The 21,036-nt window shown below is 35.3% G+C and overlaps 1 protein-coding gene across 4 annotated transcripts in view; it reads left to right on the top strand.

Annotated features, from left to right (window-relative positions):
* Positions 1 to 21,036, top strand: part of ZNF644 (zinc finger protein 644) — a 116,429-nt gene that overhangs the window by 19,796 nt on the left and 75,597 nt on the right. For 3 of the 4 annotated variants that reach the window (XM_007468522.1, XM_007468521.1, XM_007468523.1), the window contains exon 2: positions 16,035 to 16,095. In XM_007468522.1, the coding sequence (XP_007468584.1) occupies positions 16,074 to 16,095 (22 nt within the window). In that variant the 5' untranslated portion in view covers positions 16,035 to 16,073. Of the gene's footprint in view, positions 1 to 16,032; positions 16,096 to 21,036 lie in introns of those variants that run through there. The other variant, XM_007468520.1, reaches the window with a different exon arrangement.

The following is a 21,036-nucleotide window of genomic DNA, read 5'->3' as shown; positions in this document are numbered from 1 at the left end:
TACACGGGCCTCTCACTGTTGTGGCCTCTCCCGTTGCGGAGCACAGGCTCCGGACGCGCAGGCTCAGCGGCCATGGCTCACAGGCCCAGCCGCTCTGCGGCATGTGGGATCCTCCCGTACCGGGGCACAAACCCGTGTCCCCTGCATTGGCAGGCGGACTCTCAACCACTGCGCCACCAGGGAAGCCCCCAGTTTTTCTTTTTAAGCTTTTTGGTTAGTCTATTCTTGGTCTTATCTGTTATCCGCTGCCTCAGTCAGCTGTAACATGATACAGTTTTTTCCAGTCGTTTTTGACAAATGCCCTTGGGGAAAGGCTTTTTTTTTGCACTGAGTGCCCTCTTAGGTCAAATTTAAGATAGCTTTGGGAGTGGTGTCTTCCAGGAAACCACCAGACATGTCAAATAATGACAGCCCTCTGAGAATGCAGTAGTGAAGGAGCTCTCACCCTCTTCTGCCCCCCTCAGGTAACTGCCAGGCTGCTGGTTTTCACCAGGCCTGTGGACTGTTGGCTTTCAAGTCTACTGTGGCGCTAGGGTGGGAGGATGGGAATAGGGCAAAATAAATGCCATAAAGTTTGCTGGTCTCATCAAGATTCAGCCATCTTTCTTGAATAAACTCTCCCCAGATTGCTGCAAGTCTTTGGTTAATTTCTAGAGTTTGGAAAACGTTGACTCTGTTTTTGTCAGTGTTCTTGTTGGTTTTATGGAGATGATTTTTGAATCTCCTTATTTTGGCATTTTTGCTGGTGTCTTACCATTGAGTTTTCAAAATTATTTTATATATATAATTTTAACACACTAGTCATTTTAAAACATATTTATTTATTTTTGACTGAGTCAGGTCTTAGTTGCGGTATGCGGGATCTTTGTTGCAGCATGTGGGATCCTCTGCTGCAGCATGTGGGCTCCTTGTTGCAGTGCGTGGGCTTCTCTCCATTTGTGGTGCATAGGCTCAGTAGTTGTGTTACGCAGCCTGTCTAGTTGTGGCCCACATGCTCAGTAGTTGCGACACGCGGGCTTAGTTGCTCTGCGGCATGTGGGATCTTAGTTCCCCAACCACGGGTCAAACCCATGTCCCATTCATTGGAAAGGTGGGTTCTTAACCACTGGACCACCAGGGAAGTCCCCAGAGTTATTTCATGTTTTAGATATGAGTCTTTTGTCAGGTATGTAGTTTGCACACATTTTCTCCAAATTTGTCACTTGCTTTTTAATCCTCTTCACAGAATCTCTCACAGAGTAGAAAATTTTCATTTTGATCAAGTCTGGTTTATCAGATTTTTTCTTCTAAGGATCATGCATTTGTTATTTCTAAGAATACTTTTCTGTCTTTAGAGCTTGATGATTTTTTTCTATCCTCTACAAGATTAATAATATTACATTTTTCATGTATACCTATAATCCACTTTGAATTAACATTGGTATAGAATGTCAGATTTAAGTCAGTGTTTTGTTTTGTTTTTTCTCTCCACATATATCCAGTTGCTCTTGTACAATTTGTTGAACATACTTTTTGTCTCCATTGAATTGCTTTTGCACTTTTGTCAAAAAATCAATTAGCCATCTTCCTGTAGGGCTATGGAATAATTTGGGGAGGTTACAGAGGGATATAAGAGGGTAAGTCATTTTCTTACACTGGAAATAATCAGATGCAAAATGAAAAATCAAGATATATCTGTATTGTTTAGAAATTGGTGGGGGGGACTTACTGCTATTTTTCATAACATGCTTTATTTGATTTTTAAAATACGTATTTGTATAGCTTTGATTAAAATAAAAACAAAATACTATAGGGTAATGCTAGTGCCTTATTTACGGAAAAATTCAAAGCCTTAAATGTCTGTGTTTTTAGTTTTGAAACATTTTTACTGTGGAAAAAATGCTCAGAATAATGCATGGGAAAAAATGTCCAACTTAAGTATTCAAAAGTACATACCTGCTTAGTCACCCCCTGTCAAAAATGAAAACATTGCCAGATCCTCCACTCTGCTTCTTCCCAAACCTTCTTCTCTGTTAGGGTATTACCATCCTACGTTTTCTGGTACTAACTTTTTTGCTTTATATTTTTACTATTAAAAAACACATTTTTGAAATTTTTTCTGTTAATGAAATTTATGTAAATGGGTCCTGGCTTTTCCAGCTTTGTTTATGAGCTTTAGTTCTATTGTTGCTTATAACTGTAATTCATTCACTTCCATTGCTGTACAGTATGTGAATAGTCCATGGTTTATTCATTCTATTTTTGATGGAAATGTGAGTTATTTCCATTTTTAGGCTTCTGTAAATAATGCTATGCATTAACTTGTACGTGTCTCCTAGTACACACATGCACATGTGTATATTTAGTAAATATCTAAGAGTTTAATAGCTTGGTTTTAGAGTGTATTTATGTTTAATTTCAGAAGACATTCAACATTTTTTTCCCAAAGTGTTTGTAGCAATTTATAGTCATCAACAGAGTTCCTTTTGCACTTCATCTTCTCCAACACTTTATATTGTTAATCTTTAATTTTAGCCATACTGGAGGGTGTGTAGTGCTGTCTCATAGTGGTTTTATTTTCCATTTCCCTGATTGCAAATGTGATTGAATACCTTTTATTATGTTTATTGGGCAGGTTTTGTAAATATTTTGTGTATTTGAAAAAGAATTTGCAGTTTTGGGGTGCAGTATTTACAGTTTTGGGGCGCAGTATTTACATGTGTCTGTTAAGTCAGGGGTCCCCAATCCCCAGGCTGCGTACCAGTACTGGTCCACAGCCTGTTAGGAACCAGGCTGACCAGCAGGAGGTGAGTGGCTGGCGAGTGAGGGAAGCTTCATTTGCGGCTCCCCATGGCTCACGTTGCCACCTGAACCCTTCCCTCCACCCCCACCGCCACCGCCGCCCCCCGGTCCGTGGAAAAATTGTCTTCCATGAAACTGGCCCCTGGTGCCAAAAAGGTTGCGGACCGCTGTGTTAAGTCAGTTTTGTTAATCATGTTGTTCAAAACTTCTGCATCCTCACCAGCTTAACTTCTGCATGCTTGTTCAATTAGGGAGGTATGTTAAAATCTGCTGCTGCTATTATGGATTTGTCTTTCTTGTGTTGCTGTCGATTTTTGGTTTACATATTGGAATCCATATTACTAGGGGCACACAAATTTAGAATGGTTTCATGTTTCTGATGAGTTGAACCGTTTATCATTATTGATTCTTTTTATCTTTGGTAATGCTTTTTTGCTTTTAAATCTACATTTATTGATAATAACATAGCTACACAAGCCTTCTTATTGTTAGTGTTTGTGTGGTTCATTTTCTCCCCCCAACCATTTATTTTAAATTTTTCTGTGCCTTTATGTTTTAGAAGTATTTCATGTATACACCATATCATTGTTGTTTTACTTTCAGTCCCATCTAACGCTCTTAGTCTTTTAATTGTAACATAAAATTTATTTAGATTTCGTAATATTACTGGTTATTGGGACTTAAGTGAGTGATCTTATTTTGTGCTTTCTATTTATTAGGACTGTTGTATTCTTTTTGTCACTTTTCTTGCCGTCTTTTGGATTAACTATTTTTATTACTTCTCCCTTTCCCCTGTCTTTTTTTTTTTTAACTGTTGATCTTGTCTGCTAGCCACAAGTATCTTTCTGTTTATTTGAAAATATCTTTTTTTCATTTTTGAAGAATAGAATCACTAGATATAGAAGATGTTCCAGTATCCACTTTTTTCTGGTGATAAGTCAACCATTACTTGTATTGTCATTTCCCATATATAACCAGTCACTTTTCTCTGGCTGTACTCAAGGTTTTCTCGTTGGCCTTTAGTAGCTTGACTATGATGTATATGTAGAAATGGTTCTTTGTGTTTATCCTGTTTGGGTTTGTTGAGATTTTTGTACCTATAAGTTAATGTTTTCTACCACATTTGAGATATTTTTTTTCCATTATTTCTTCAGCAAAAATTATTTTGTACCTTCTTTACTCTTCTCGCATTCCGTTACATCTTGTACATACGTGTTGAGTTGGGTGTCATCTATTTTGGACTGCCTGATATTGTCCTACTGGTCTCTGAGACTCTTAATTTTTCTTCATTCATTTTACTTTCTTTTTTTTGGATTGGACAGTTTTATTGCCCTATCTTCAAGCTCATGAGTTCTTTCTTCTGCCATCTCTAATCACCTCCTTTGGGTGAATTTTTATGTCACTTATTTTATTTATCAGCTTTTTCTTTGTTATAGTTTCTGTCAATTCTTTGAATGTATTTTCTTTTAATTCTCATAACATACTCTAACATAGTTGCTTGGAATTCTTTATATGCTAACTCCTATATTCAGGGTACTCAGAATTATATCTCCTGACACCCCTTTTTTCCTGAGTATGGATCACTGTTTCCTGTTTCTTTGCATATCATGTAGTTTTTGCCTGAAAACTGGACATTATGAATATATTTTAGTGACTGGACTCTTTTAATGTTCTTCTGAGAATCCTTGTGTGAAGTTTATAGTCAGATTTTGAAGGTTGATTGTGGTTTACATGTTTCTAGAGATTCTACTAATTCCCAGCTGTTCTGCTGGGCTTGGATTCTGTCCTCTGACACTTCAACCTTGTAGGGCTTCAGCTTCCTGCTGCGTAAACTTTACACAGTTGAATGTACCCTGTTGAAAAAGCATCAAACTCACAGTAAAGCTCTGTTTTTCAAGTGTAGCTTTCTCTCTGGCCTCTGTCAACTTTTCCCCCTCAACTCCTTCAGTTTTCCTCTGTGCATACATAGTTTATCAGTCATCCAGTGATTTGGGCAAAGTTTACCTTGAGAATTTTTGTTATATTCCTTTTTTGGTTCTCTCACTGCCATGCTTTCTCCATTTAAATTTACAACTGCTTTTCCATGCCTCAGTTCTGAGCCCTTTGGTGATGTTATCTTTCTCCAGAGATAATTTTTGTTTGTTCGTGTCACACCTGAGGTCTCCAGCAATCTGGGTTTACCTTAATTAAATTTTAAGGATTGAGATTTTTATTTGGCCACCTAGATGTGTTCAGGTGGGGCTGCAGTGCATGTAAGAACTTTTTTTTTTACTTCTTGTTCACTACAGTTTAATCCTTTAGGGTCTCAACTCAAATACTGGGTAACATTTAGTATAGTACTCACCAGTTCTGAACCTTGCAATCTCCATTTGATCCCCCTAGCTCTACAACAGTGTCAGAAATAATGATCAGTTTCTCAGCTGAATCAGGTGGATTGGCAAATAACCCAAAGGTAAAAGCATCCTCAGGTGCTGGGTTTCTATCTGTAGGTCTCCATCTTGTCTTGGATCTTGGCCTGGTCATTCTTCTCTGTTGTGTTAACTTTTGTGTTGTGTTGTTGTGTTAACAAATTGATGGTTTTTAATATCTTGCTCAGTTTTTCTAGTAGGTCTCAGTGAGTGGGTTGATAGATATTACCTCTTCTGCTATTATTGCAGTTATTTGAATTGACATGTTTGAATCAATGAGTGCAAATGTTAGCATTAGGATAATGTCTCTGTCTCTTGGCTTTGATTTTTTTCTGTGATGACTTTATTCCTAAATATGTTAATCTCCATGAGGTGGCAAAGATGGCCACTGTCTGCTATGATCTACATCATTGTCATAGCTGTTATTTCCACTGAAGAGTATACCTTTCCCAGTAGTCCTTGCAAACATCGTGAGAAGGATTCCAGATTTCCCATTCTGGACTACATTTCCATCCATAATAAAATTATGATGGCTAGGAGAACAAGGTACTCTGATCAGCCTGGGTATCACTTGTTCATCCCTTGATCCAGGGGTGGGCCTAAGATTGGTGCAACTTTAATAGTTGAGTAAGAGTGTTTCCTTAAAGGAAAATTCCATTAGCGTAAATAGGAAAAAGAATGTTAGGCAGGGTTGCAGATTGCTCTGCAACAGTTTATATAGATTTATGGCATATCCTGAAAGATTTCATTGTATTCTTGAATCCAGTAAAACTATCTAGCAACAAAATTTCATGAAAGATTATAGTTGACTGATAACATTAGTTGTTAAAATGATTTTGCTCAGTTTATATATCTCTGAGATTGACAAACTGTGACGTTTTCTAGAGTCACTGTTAGTAAAATAATAAAAGAGATTTTTATGTCTCCTTTTCCCTTGCCTTCAAAAGTTAAGAGACCTAGATCAGTTGTTAATCTAAAATAACTCTTTCTAGGGATAAGAATAATATGGTATCTTTAAGATAGAGTTGCTATATCAGTTAGCTATTGCTGTGTAATAAATTACTCTAAAACTTGGTTTAAAACAAACATTTATTATTAGAACAAGTCTATGTGTCAGGCAGTGTTTCTAGTCTTGGCAGGGCTCATTTAAGTCTGCATTCAGAAGCAGCTCAGGAGGATGATTCTGCTGCTCTTGGCTGGCTTCTCTAGGATGGCCTGGGGTGGGACATCTGGGCTGTCCTCTTGTCATCCAGCAGATTAGAGTGGGCTTGTTCTCATGGCAGGATTCCAAGAGAGCAGAGGCATACACGGTCTCTTGAAGTCTAGCTCAGAACTGGCCAACTGTGACATTTGTTACATTCTACTGATCTTCCTTATAAGGTCAAGCCCAGAATTAAAAGGACTGGGGAAAGATTCTTCCTCTTGGTAGGAGAAACTGCAAAGCCTTATTGCCAATTGCATGAGTAATGGGATGGTACAGAATTGGGGTTATTTTTGCAGACAGACTTTTTGACTCATGTTGTAGAATTAATTTTTGATGTTATTTTGTTCTAGGTCGAGCCCCATTATATTTCAGTAGGAATTGAGTTTAAGTATAGGAGTTGTGACAAGTGTAAATTAAATACATTGATCTGTCCAGTAGTCCAGCTGACTTGTTTTACTTGTTTCATGGGATGTGTCTGATGAGATTTTGGAAGCATTGTTCATGTACAGGGTTACCAAATATAGGGTAATTGTAGTGCCAGTTGTCTTACGAGTTGTAGGTGTTAATAGATGATTAATTTGTATCTTTACTCTTTTAGTTATAAATGACAATGGGTTTTTTGTGTTTTTTATTATCATTCTAACCTTCTTAATTTGAGATTTGACTTTATTTTTTCCCTGCTTATTATTCTTTGCATATTGTGATATTTTAAATAGATTTATTGAAGTACCTTTGACATATAATAAATCACACGTTTAAAATGTGCAGTTTGAACGGATTTGATATCTATATACACCCATGAAATCATCACTACAAGATAATAAACATATCCTTTATCCTCAAAGGTTTCCTTGTGCCCCTTTGTAATCCTTTCCTATTTATTGCTCCTCCCCTAATGCCCAGACAATGACTGATCTGCTTTCTGTCATTTATGGAGTAGTTTGAGTTTTCTAGAATTTTATGTAGGTGAAGCTATGCAGTGTGAAATCTTTTTGTCTGCATTTTTTTTTTCACTCAGCATGATTATTTTCAGATTCATCTGTGTTGCATGTGTCATTAGTTAAATTCTACTTATTCCATTTTACAGATATGATTTAAGGATTAGTGTGTTGCTGGACATTTTTTCCCTCAGCTTTTGACTATTACAAATGAAGATGATTATTTGTATGTAAGCCTTTGTGTGAACATATGCTTTCATTTCTTTGGGTAAATACCTAGGAGTAGGTGTATGTTTGACATTTTAAGAAATGGTGAAACTGGGACTTCCTTGGCGGTCCAGTGGTTAAGACTTCTCCTTCCAGTGCTGGGGGTGTGGGTTCGATCCCTGTTCGGGGAGCTAAGATCCCACATGCCTCGTAGCCAAAAAAACCAAAACATAAAACAGAAGCAATATTGTAACAAATTCAATAAAGACTTAAAAAAATACTAAAAAAAAAATTTAAAAAGACACGTTGAAACTGTTTTTACAAAGTGATTGTCCCATTTTATCTTCCTGTATGTGTGACTTAGAGTTTCAGTTCCTTCACATGTTCACCAACACTTGGTATGGTTAGCCTTACTAACTTTAGCCATTCTTGTAGTTGTGTAGTGATAACTTGTTGTGGATTTAATTTGCATTTCCCTATTGACAGATGATACTGAGCATGTTTTCATGTACTTACTTGTCATTCATGTATCTTTGGTGAAGTGCTGCTTCAAATCTTCTGTCCATTTTATAATTGGGTTGTTTGTTTTGTTGTAATTGAAGTTTTAAAAACAGATTTATTGGGATATAATTGACCTGAAGTGAAATACACATATTTAAAGTGTACAGTATAAGTTTTGAGATACATATATATATACACTCAGGAAGTCATCACCACAAAACAGGATAATGAATATATTTATCACCCCCCGAAAGTTTCCTCTTGCCACTTTGTAATTCTTCCCTCTTCAGCTACATTCCCCTTTTGGGTCTGTCTTTCAAAAGCATTTAATCTAGGGTTGCTATAGTTAGTGCTGCCTGACTTAAGAGGTTTTATATACTCTTTCTAAAGGGAACAGGCATTATTTCTGACTTTGTGTGAGACTAGGGCAATAATCCCTCTCATCCTTTTGAGTGGCTCTTTCCTTCACCTTGGGTAGTTTCCACACAGGCTTGTTCTAATTGTTATGCAGCTGAATACTTAAGGGTGTGGTAGCTCTATGCAGTTGTCTTCTCTCCAGGATTCTGCCCTGCAATCTCTAGCTGTCATGGCTTCGTTGGACTTCCAGCGGAGTCTCCTCAGTCCAGGGAGACCATCATATTCTACCTGGGTAGCTCTTCCCTGGGGGGCTGTATTTTCTTCAGGTGGTAAGTTGGGAATGTTGGAAGGCTCACCGCATTTGTTTCTCTTCTTTTAGGGTTCACCATCAGTGACTGCCTAATACCTGAAAACTTTCATTTCATATATATTTTTTGGTTTCTTAGGCTTTTCAGGTGGAGGGCAACTTCAATCCTTGTTATTCCATCTTGGCCCTTGTATGTATTTTTTTCTTGATATTTCTTTGTTTTTTTAAGTTGTAAAATACACAACATTAAATTTACACTCTTAACCATTTTTAGTTGTACAGTTCAGTAGTGTTAAGAATATTTGTACTGTGCAGCCAGATCTCTAGAACTTTTTATTTTGTGAAACTGAAACTCTACCATTAAACACTAATTTTATCCCCCCCTGCCCCATCCTTAACCCTTGGCACCTACCTTTCTACCTTTTTTTTCTGTTATCTTGACTATGTTAGATAATTCATACAAGTGGAATCATACAATATTTGTTTTTTGTAATTGGCTCATTTCGCTTAGCATAATGTCCTCAAGTTCATCCATGATGTAGCATGTAACAGGATTTTCTTCGTTTTTAAAGACTACATAATATTCCATTGTATGTATGTACTGCATTTCCTTTATCCATTTATCTGTTGATGAACATTCAATTTGTTTCCACCTCTTGAATAATGCTACAAGGAATATGGGTATGTAAATATCTCTTTGAGATCCTACTTTGAATTATTTTGGTATATACCCAGAACTGAGATTACTGGATCATATGCTAATTCTGTTTTTAATTTTTTGAGGAACTGCCATACTATTTTCTGTAATTGTTACTCCATTTTACATTCCCACCTACACTGCACAAGAGTTCCAATTCTCTGTATCCTTTCCAAAGCTTATTATTTTCTTTTCTTTTGGTAATGGCCATTCTATTGAGATGTGAAATGATATCTCATTGTGGTTTTGATTTGTATTTTTCTTGAACATCTCTTCATGTACTCTTTGAACATCTGTATATTTTTTTTGATATTTGTCTATTCAGATCTTTTGCCCATTTTTTAATCAGGTTGTTTTGGGGTTTTTTTTTGTTGTTGAGTTGTAAATGTTACTTACATATTTTGGATATTTAACCCCTTATCAGATATATGATTTGTAAAAATTTTCTCCCATTCTGTAGATTATCTGTTCACTCTATCTATTGATTCCTTTGAAGAAGAGGAGTTTTTAAGTTTGTGGTAGTCCACTTAGTCTGTTTTTGCTTTTGTTGTCTCTGCTTTTGGTGTCATATCCCAAACTCAATCTCATGAAGCTTTTTGCCTTTTTTTCAGAGTTTTAGCCCTCATGTTTATGTCTTTGATCTATTTTGAGTTAATTTTTTAATGTTGTATTAGGTAAAGATCCAACTTCATTCTTTTGCGTGTTTTGATCCAGTTTTCCCAGCACTATTTATTTCCCAGCACTATTTATTTCCCAGCACTGTTATAAATGGGATTGTTTCATAATTTTGTTTTTCATATTGTTCATTGTTAATATGTAGAAGCACAACTGATATTTGTGTATTGGTTTTGTATCCTGCAGTTTTGCTGAAACCATTTATTAGTTTTAACATTTTTTAAAGAAGTTTTAACATTTTTTAAAGAAGTTTTAACATTTTTTAAAGAATCTTTAGGACTTTCTATGTATAAGAGCATGTCATCAGCAAACAGGTAATTTTACTTCTACTTTTCCAATTTGTGTGCCTTTTATTTTGTCTTTCTGTCTAATTGCTCTGGTTTGTACTTCCAGTATTGTGTTGAGTAGAAGTAGCAAGTGTGGGCACCTTTACTTTCTTTTTGCACTTAGAGAGAAAACTTTCAGTCTTTCACTGTAGGGTATTATGTTAACTGTGGGCTTTTCTCATGTGGCTTTTACTATGTTGAAGTGGTTTCCTTCTATTTCTAGTTTATTGCATGTTCCTATCGTAAAATGGTATTGAGTTTTGTCAAATGCTTTTTCTGCATCAATTGAGGTGGTCACGTGGTTTCTATCCTTCCTTCTGTTAATATGATGTATTGCATCAATTGATTTTTATTTGTTGAACCATCCTTGCATTCCAGGAATAAATCCAGTTTGGTCATGGTGAGTATCATTCTTTTGATGTGCTAATGAATTCAATTTGCTGGTATTTTGTTGAGCATATTTGCTGATATTCATCAGGGATATTTGTCCGTAGTTTTCTTTTCTTGTTGTGTCTTTGGCTTTGGTATCAGGGTAAAGCTGACCTCATTACCCTGAATGAGAATGAGTTTGTGCATGTTCTTTTATCTTCAGTTCTTTAGAAGAGTTTGAGGAGAATTCTTCTTTAAATGTTTGGTAGAATTATCCAGTGGAGTCATCTGGTTCTTCTTTTTTTCATTGAGAGGGTTTTGATTACTGCTTCAATCTCCTTACCTAGTTTCATGTCCGATCAGATATTTTAGTGCTTCATGATTCAGTCATCATGGTCATGTGTTTCTAGGAATTTATCTGTTTCTTCTAGGTTGTCCAATTTGTTGGCAGCTAATTGTTCATAGTAATGTTTTATAATCCTTTTGGCATTTGTTATAATGTCCCCTCTTTCATTTGTAATTTTATTTGAATCTTCTCTCTTATTTTCTTAGTCTAGCTAAGAATTTGTCAGTTTTGTTGATCTTTTAAAAAACAAACTCTTGGTTTTGTTGATTTTTTCCCCCCTATTTCTGTTCTTTATCTCTGCTTTATTCTTTATTATTTCCTTCCTTTTGCTAACTTTTGGTTTAGCTTGTTCTTATTTAAGTATAAAGTTAAGTTGATGATTTAAGATCTTCCTTTTTTAATGTAAGCATATAAGCTTCCCTCTTAGTACTGCTGTCACTGAATCCCATTAGTTTTGGTATGTTGTGTTTTCATATTTATTTGTCTCCTAATATTGTCTAAATTCCCTTGAGATTTCTTCTTTGACCCATTGGTTGTTTAAGAGTTAGTTGTTTAGTTCTTGTATTTGTGGATCTTCCTGTTTTCCTTTTGCTTTTGATTTCTAGTTTCATTTCATTGTGGTGAGAGAAGATAGTTTGCATGATTTCAGTCTTAAATTTGGTAAGACTTGTTTTGTGGCCTACCTTATACATATTTTTGATGTGTTATGTTTACTTCAGGGTTTAATTCTGAAGCCTTTTCTAATTTGTCAGTGTTTAATTTTCTAAAATATGTTCATACCTTTTCAATATACTTAAAATACTTGAAAAATGAAAACATTACTTTTTATTTATTTTTTAAAATAAATTTATTTATTTTTGGCTGCACTGGGTCTTTGTTGCCGTGCACGGGCTTTCTCTAGTTGCGGCGAGCAGGGGCTACTCTTCATTGCAGTGCACGGACCTCTCATCGCAGTGGATTCTCTTGTTGCAGAGCACGGGCTCTAGGTGTGTGGGCTTCAGTAGTTGTGGCACATGGGCTTAGTTACTTTGCAGCATGTGGGATCTTCCCAGACAAGGGCTCGAACCTGCATCCCCTGCACTGGCAGGCGGATTCTTAACAACTGCACCACCAGGGAAGTCCCAATATTACTTTTTAGAAATTTTAGATTTATAGAAAATTTGAAAAGAATAATACAAAGACTTCCCACACTGTCCTTCTTCCCCCATGCACACTTTGTTTTCTCTATTATTAACAACTTACTTTAGTCTGGTACAACTGTTACAGTTAATAAACCAATATTGTTACATTGTTATTAACTAAAGAACATAGTTTATTCAGATTTCCTTAGTGTTTACCTGATGTTCTTTTTCTCTTCCAGGATCCCATCTAGGATACTGCATTACATTTAGTTGTCATTTCTCTTTAGGCTCTTTAAGGCTTTGTTTTTGATGACCTTGACAGTTTTGAGGAGTTTTGGTTAGGCATATCGTAGGATTTTCCTCTACTGGAATTTGTCTGATGTTTTTCTCATGATTAGACTGGGATTATGGGTTTTGGGGAAGATATATTTGAAATTTTAGTCTGCAGTTTTCTCTTAAAATGTACCTTTTGAGGTAAACCCAGTTATATCAGTTACTTTGTTTTCTCTTTTCTGTATCCCCCTTCCAGTATTCACCTAAAGAATATCCTAATTATATTATACTTTTAAGGTATGGATTTAAAAGGAACTTTCTATCAAACTTCCTTATAAAATCCACCTTTTAAAAAAATATAGTGTTTAAAATGGCCTGGTTTGTCTCTTTGGGGAACAGATACAATTAAAAGTGGGGTTTTCCCCCCAGACTTTGAAATATAACTGTGAGCAGAACAAGATAAAAAAATTAAACAGCTAAAGTCAAAGTTAGTTATTGTGTGTAGTATTTGTGTATGCTTTTGTTTTATTTATTGTGATAAATGTACATGTAATGAAATTTAACATTTTAAACATTTTGAAGTGTATAGCTCAGTGGCATTAAGTACATTCACTTTGTTGTGCAAACGTGTATATCCTTTTGTATTAGTTGGCTAGGGCTGCTATAATAAAAAAAACACAGACGAGGTGGCTTAAACAACAGAAATTTATTGTCTCACAGGTGTGGATGCTGGAAGTCCAAGATTTGAGAGTTAGGTTTGGTTTCCACTGACTCCTGTCCCCTTGCAGATGGCTGTTTTCTCACGGCCTTTCCTCTGAGCCTGCATCCCTGGTGTCTCTGTCTCTTCTTATAAGGACACCAGTCATATTGGATTAGGGCCCTACCCTTATGACCCTATTTAACCTTAATTACCTCCTTACAGGCCCTATCTCCAAATACAGTTACATTGGGAGTTAGAGCTTCAACATGGGAATTTTATGGGGACACAGTTCAGTTCATAACATCTTTTATGTAGTGCTTCTAATTTATCTCCCAGAAAACCTGCCATCATCATCAATATATTAGTTTCCTAGGCTGCTCTCACAAATTACCAAAAACTAGGTTGCTTAAAATAATAGAAACTTAATTCTATCACAGTTCTGGAAGCCAGAAGTCTGAAGTCTATCACTGGGCAGAAATCAAGGTGTCAGCAGTGATGATCTCTCTCCAGACTCTATAGGAGAATCTGTTCCTCGCTTTGTCTCAATTCTGGTAGCTGCTGGCATTCCTGGCTTTGGCTGCAGTCTTTAAGGCCAGTGTTTTCAAATCTTTCTGCTCTGTCTTTACCTTCGCTGTGTATAGTCAGATGTCTCCATGTCCCCTTCTTTATAAGGATACATGTGATTGTATTTAGGGCCCATCCAGATGATCCAGGATAATCTCTCCATCTCAAAATCTTTCACTTAATCACATCTGTAAAGACACTTTTTTCTTTTGCCATATAAAGTAAAATTTACAGGTTCGAGGGAGTAGGATGTGGATATCTTTTGTAGGACCATTTTTTAGCCTATCATACTGAGCAACTCATAGTAGACTTCTGATGTTCCCACTTTGATTTATAGTTTGTAATAGGTCTCAGTATCTAGTTCTGGGTGGGTAAAGGCCAGTGGCAGTGGGTGGCAGAATTTTCTCATCTCTTCTAGACATTATGCAAAAAATTCTGGGCTGTGTTCTCAGTGGGTGGTCCCAGAAGTGTCAGCATCAGCATCACTTTAGGAACTTAGAAATACAAATGATCAGGCTTCAGTCTTAGACCTGCCAAATCAGGAACTCTGAGGGTAGGGCCTAGCCATCTCTGCATAACAAGCCCTCTGGGTCATTCCAATGCACCCTGAAGTTTGAGAACCACTTTTCTAGATTATTGACATTATTAGTATTAAAACCATATTCCCTATCCTCTCCAAAGTTTTTCTGCTTAATGCTAATACTTAAATTAGTCTAGGATTTATTGTCCACAAACTTTGTTTTCTGTAGACATTTAGTACCAAATCTTGGTACTGATAATCAGTGAAATTAATTCATTTACTCAATAAAAGGTTGCACTGGGCTAATTTTTGTCAGTTGTATTTTACTTAGATGTAGTCATTTTATAAAGTAATGTTACTGGGATCCAGAAGTGATATGAATTTTTTCTCTAGTCCTTGAAAATGTGGATAAACTCATTAGCCTGAATTTTCCTTTATCTTCTGTATCCTTGTGTACATTTGGGGATACAATACAATATTTCTAATCTTTCATTCTGCCTACATTGTTAGGCTATTATTATGTGCTATCCAGTGAAAGTGCTGAAGTGAGATAAATGAATTCTTTTCCTCAGTGTGTCCACATTGTAGCTCAGAAAACACACAGGTAAACAGAATTGATATAGAGCTATCGCTAGTTGCTATAACAATGGAGAAACACAGCTTTACATAGTTGGAGAAGTTAAAGAAGGATCTGCCAGGGTGACTGAGCTAAGTATCGAAAAACTAGTAGAAAGGTGTTAGCAAGGTTAAGGAGAGATAGAAAGGTATAGTTCACCGTGTGAAAAGGCAGGAAAGCTGAGAGAGCATATGGGCTCTTCTGGGAGTTGAAGGGGTTTAGTACAGTAGAAACATGGAGTGAAGGGGAGAGTAAAGATTGGGGATAAATAGATGAGGCTTAGGTCATTGATGAGTACTACTGAAGACCTTGAGGCATAGATGTGATGTCTTCAGGGTAGCCATTGCAAAATGATTACTTACATAGTTTTGGGAAGGATGAATTTGAGAGGATAATGAATCTAGAAATAGAACAGTTACAGTAATCTAGGTGAGGATAGTAGTAGATATCGTGGTGCCATTTTTTGTGAATAAAAATTCCGAAGAGTAACAAGCTGGTTTTAGGAATGGGGGAAACATGATGTGTAGAGTTCAGGATAAGATATATTGAGTTTCATCATTTGTGAAGTGTGATAAAATTAGGGGTGGGTAGATTTTTAACAAGTAAATTTTCAGTGGAGTGTTGGGGTGGAGGTCACCTTATACTAGATTGAAGGCTAAATTGAGGAAGCAGGAGAGTATCAATATACACTATCCTCTAGAATAATCTTTCCTGGCATTTAGTAAATATTTAATCAGTGTTAGCCATTATTATGGCTATTAACATACACTTTTATGCCATCTCATGTTTTTTTTCTTCAACTTTTTGGTGTATTTTTTGGTACGTATGTAATAATATTAGATAAACATTGATATAGATAGAAGTGTGTGTTTTATTAAATAATAATTTTAATTATGCTATTGCCATACTATTAATATTAATGAAAACAAGAGAACTAAAAAGTTTGTTTCTCATTTGAATAGATGATTGTTCCTCAAAAAATGGTACTTAGCAATAGTTTCCTGAAGATTACTGTAATAATTCAATTTATAGTTTTTAACTTAAAAGAATAGTGTGTCATAGATGTATTTATTCATACCTGAAGGAAAAAAACTAAGTGATTGCCTTTACATGTATTCTTTCAGGTTTGATTTAATTTCGAATGAGATTGTTCTTGCAACGAGATGTTAATAAGACAAAATCAAGGTAAGTAGAAGACAACTTTGTTAAATATTGCATATCAAAGTAGGAATAATACAAAAAACTTATGTTTAAAAAGCATGCCTCCAAATCCAAAATCAATGAGGTTTTAAATTAAATTTTGAAATACAAAGAACCAACTTTTTGATGCACTTGGTCCAGTTGATTTGATGGAAGTGAAAATACAGCTGTCAAATTGTGAAACTAAAGTATGCAGTTTCCAGTGACTATTAAACATGTTCAGAAATCAAGTTGATGTTTGGTTTAGCCACTCGGAAACCAGTTCAGTAAGAGATTTGCTAGGTTGCTTCAGTGTTCCCTTCTTAGTGGGTTATAGTACTTGAGTAGTCTTTGCTTTTGTGACTTTTACTTTCTTATTTCCATTAACAAAGAAAGCACTTCTACAGTTGTTTAAATTTGCCAAATTATGACTTCTTTACGTTAATATAATGTTCAGAGTTATAAATGATTGTTTTAATATTTTTTGTATCTCTACTGAATGACTTTTCTAATTTAGCATTCTGATTTATTTTCATTTTTTAAGACTGTTGACTTCAGAAAATTGAATTGTGATCATGTACTTTTGGTCTGATATGTGAAAGATTGTTTTTTTAATAATATAAGTTTTTGAAATGTTAAAAAGGTGCGTTTACTATCTGTTGGTAAGTGAACATGGCTTCAAGATATAAACAGATTAAAAAAGAATACTTTGATTACATTGCAGTTAACTTGGGTCTTTCTAAATCTAACTAGATGTTTCAGCTGTCAAGAACTTGCTGATCTCAATGGTTAAAAAAAAAAAAGCCTAGGATGAGAAGTGCTGTAGTTGAATAATGTGCAGTTAAATAGTGTATTCTCAATTAGTGGTTTAGGCATAATCTGAAGGAAAGTTTCCATTTTATTGGTATTATGTAGTAATAATAGTAGTGGTAGTGTGGAGAATACTTACTGTATTAAGTGCTTCTCATGCCTTATTAATCTTTATGGTACCTCCTATAAGGCAGGTACTGCTGTCTAGAAAATTTTTAATTTTTGGTTAATAGTGAGCTATTTCTTTTTCTTTAGAAACTTTATTTTAACAGCATTTATTATAAAGAACACTTGCCTGTATATCTCTCTGAAGGGGAGACGAAGCTAGATTTTTGTACTTAAAGTCTTCTAGTGATTTTTGTTTGCTAGTTGACTATGGTGTCTATTAGAATGTTCTGATTTCTTGCAAGTTAGATATTGCTCATGGGGTGACACTGGTTTAACTTATTCTGATTTTATTCCAGCACAATTATATATCACTTTTCTTTTTTGGTTAAGGTATAATTTACATTTTTATTAAGTTATGTATGGTAAAATGTACAAACTTTAAAGTATAGAGCTGAATGAGTTTTTATGTATATGTTCACATGTATAACCACCATGTAATTTAAGATGTAGAACACTGTCATTGTCCCAGAAAGTTCCTTGTGCTCTTCCCTTTCCAATCCAATAGCCTTTCCCCCAAGGTAAGCATCTTTCTGAATTCTGTCAGCATAGCTTAGTTTTACCTGTTCTTGAACTTTATGTACATAGAGTTATATAATATGTACTCTCTTGTATCTGGCTTTTTTCATTCAACATAATGTTTCTGAGTTTCCTCCATGTTGTTATGAGTACCAGTAGTTTATTTTTTTTATTGCTGAGTAATATTCCATTGTATGAACATAATACAAATTTTTATGTATTTTCTCTATTATTTTGTTTATTGTATTCTCCAGGTCTCTGACCTCACTTGCCAAATTTCTACACTGCTTTCCTTTGTCTAGTTGTCTCCTTCATTGTCCCCCATCACCTGCACAATAAAATGTAAACTCATAACATGATATATAATGATCTCACTGCAGCTATTCCAGAATGCCTAGAATTATCTGAATAAACCAAATACGATGTTCATAGTGTTAGTTTTAGTTCTGTGTATATGTTGTCCCTCTTTCCTACCCCCTTGCCTCCCCAACTGCTAATATATTTTCTCCTGGTTGTCAGCTAATCTCCTGAAATAGTCCATCTCAAGCATCATCTTGTCCTTTGAGCCAGACTTGGCCATACTGCAGTAGTCTGTTTTCCTTACTAGACTGTGAGCTCTTTGAAGGTAGATACCATCCATGTCTTATTTATCTTAGTAGCACAGTGCCAGAGTACTGTGTATACTTAGTGATTTGTTAAACATAGAACAGCCAACAAAATTCTGTCTCTAACACTAGGGGTTCAGAGTACTGGCTGGAATGGGATGAGAGCATTGGCACTTCAGTTGCTGTTGGACTATAGGAAGGAGCCAATGAAGGCAATACAAAAGTAACATTATAGGCATTTTGGAAAGAGAAATAAAATATCCTTCTAGTCTTCTTTCAGTCCAGTTGGAATAAAATGGCTAATAATGTTCTTAGTCCAGACCTTAAGGAAGATTGAGTGTCGTTGATTTTGATTACTCTTTCCAAATCAAGGCATTAATCCATGCTATGGAAATTGGAGTATTTGCTACTAGAAGTATTCTCTTTGTGAGTTCCTACTAGTTATTTCTTTCATTTAAAGATTTTAAAAGATGTGTTAGACTAATACAGGTAGAAGATTAAGAAGACTGGTCACATCTTTAAGAAGTGAAGAAAACTTTTCCTCATTTTCCTGTGGGTAAAAAACTGTTGGAGTGGAGGAAAAAATTGAATCATAGTCTGGAATGGTAACATTTTTGATTCCTATAGCTTAGGAAGCTTGCTGTTTGCTGAGAAGTATTTTTAAAGATTATGTTTTATCATTATAGATCTGTAATTTATATAAACAATATGCTTTCTTAAGAAATGAAACTTTAAAAAAATTTAAAGCATTTTGCACTAGTTTTCTTCTTTGAGGTTTGGAATTGGGCTAGTTGGGTTGGCTATCATAGTCACCTGGGCGGTTTTTATGCCTGAAGCTTTATTGCCTTCTAGCAAGTCCAAAGCAAGGAGAGGTTCTTCCCCACTGGGATCAATTTGTTGCTTTCCTTCTGCAGCTTCTACCATAAAGCTTGAACACAGAGTTGGGCATTGACCCCATCTCATGCTGTTCCTTCTGTCTCCCTGCAAGGATTTTTCTTAGACACAGATTCTTATCAAACGTAGAACCTTGGTTATTTCTTTTATCTCATCCTGGATGTAAAGTGTGTTTAGTTCTCTTGTTGATAAAATTTGAGTATTGAGAGAAGTTTACCCTTGAGACTGCTTGACTTATGTGTCTCTAAGAGATTTTAGACTAGTTTTCCTTCTCAGAGGCTGACAGGTATACCTCGGTTTCAGACACTTCCTCTTCATTTTGTACTTCAAGATTTAACACAGTCAGATGCTGCTAAGCTTTTTTATTTTGCAGAATTCCTGAATCCAGGGATTTAAAGTTCTTTATGAATGTCTTATATTAGTTTAATTTCATTAATTTCCAAATTAACCTTTCCGTGCTTCCATTCGTTAGTGGTACTGTAGAGGTGCTTCCCTTTGTTGTACTGTGAAAAAGAAAACTTTTTAATTAATGAAATTGTTTGTTTCGAATTAATTCTAGATAAGATTGCACAATGTACATTCACCCTTTTCCAACTATATTGCCAAGTAACATTTAGTATTTTCAAAGCTTTATCTTTTTATATAAAAGTCACATATGCTTATATGTATAAGCAGACAGTACAGAAGTATTTAAAATAAGAAGTAAAACTCTCCTTTCTCACTCAGCCCTGTACTCCCCATAAGTTGTCCAAAATGGCTGGTATATATTCTGCCTTGTTTTGTCACTGTTTTCCAATATGTCTTGGACATTTTTTTCATATATGCATTACACGTAATATAACTGTTTCCTTCTTAATATATACTTGGGTAAATCTCAGGGTTTTTTTTGCTGCTAGAGCAGTGCTGCAGTAAATATTCTTAACTATATCATTGTGATTGTGTGAGAATGTCTATAGGATAACTTGTAGCAATGGATTACTGGGTCAATGGATGTGTACACTTTAATTTCTGATATATATACGGCAAATGAGATTGTACCACTTAATATTCTATTAGCAGTTTTTGAGAATATTTGTTTTCCCAGACCCTGCTAAATATTAACCAGTGTTTTAATCTTTGCTAGTCTGATCATTGAAAAGTGGTATTTATTTGACTGTGCATTTCTTTGTGAGATTCTCAAAGGCTTGAAATGCCACCTTCATCATAGCTTAATCCATTGAGAACATATAATTTGCAAAAGATTTTTTTTATTGTTAAATCCATCAATTAACATACCTTCATGTTTTATGTACTGCCTTCAGTTACTTAATATTGAATAACCAGATTGTTTGTCTTCTTTGTTCCCTTCATAACGCTATTTATTTAGGATAACTATTTTCTTATGATGAATTTCTTTATAGTTTGCTACAAACTAATGTTAGCATAGTCTATAGAAAGAAAATAAAAGCCATTACTAAGTATTAGGTAAATTAAGTCTAGATTAATAGCATGCTGCCAAAATCTGTTGTCTCTTGGAACTCAAGCATTTGAAAACTTTGCTTGTTTGTCATCATGTTTTTGCTGCCTTCAGTAAAAAAAAAAATGTGGCAAACGTCATTCAAATACGTAAACAGTAAACCATAAAACTGTCCTGTCAGACCAAACAATTTTGGAATTGCTGTAGTTTAGTCTTCTATAGTAGGTCTAAACTGTAAATAAAGGTGCTAAATAAAACAAGGCATTCAGTAAGCCTTTATTGAAACCTAACGTTCTAGGCACTATGCTATATGTTAAGTATGCATTGGTAATTAGAATCTCAGTTCTATATAATTAATTATGTCATGAACAGAATACTGACTGGTATGTATAGGGGAGTATAGTGGGACTAAGGAGGGAATTTTGAAGGAAGATAATGAGAAAGGCTTTATAGAAGAGGTGATATTTGAATTGTACCCTGAAGGAAAGAATAGAATTT

Source organism: Lipotes vexillifer, unplaced genomic scaffold (assembly GCF_000442215.2).
Source record: "Lipotes vexillifer unplaced genomic scaffold, Lipotes_vexillifer_v1.1 scaffold490, whole genome shotgun sequence".
Lineage (NCBI taxonomy): Eukaryota > Metazoa > Chordata > Mammalia > Artiodactyla > Lipotidae > Lipotes > Lipotes vexillifer.
The sequence above is the reverse complement of the archived record's forward strand: the minus strand, read 5'-3'. Positions and strand labels throughout refer to the sequence as shown.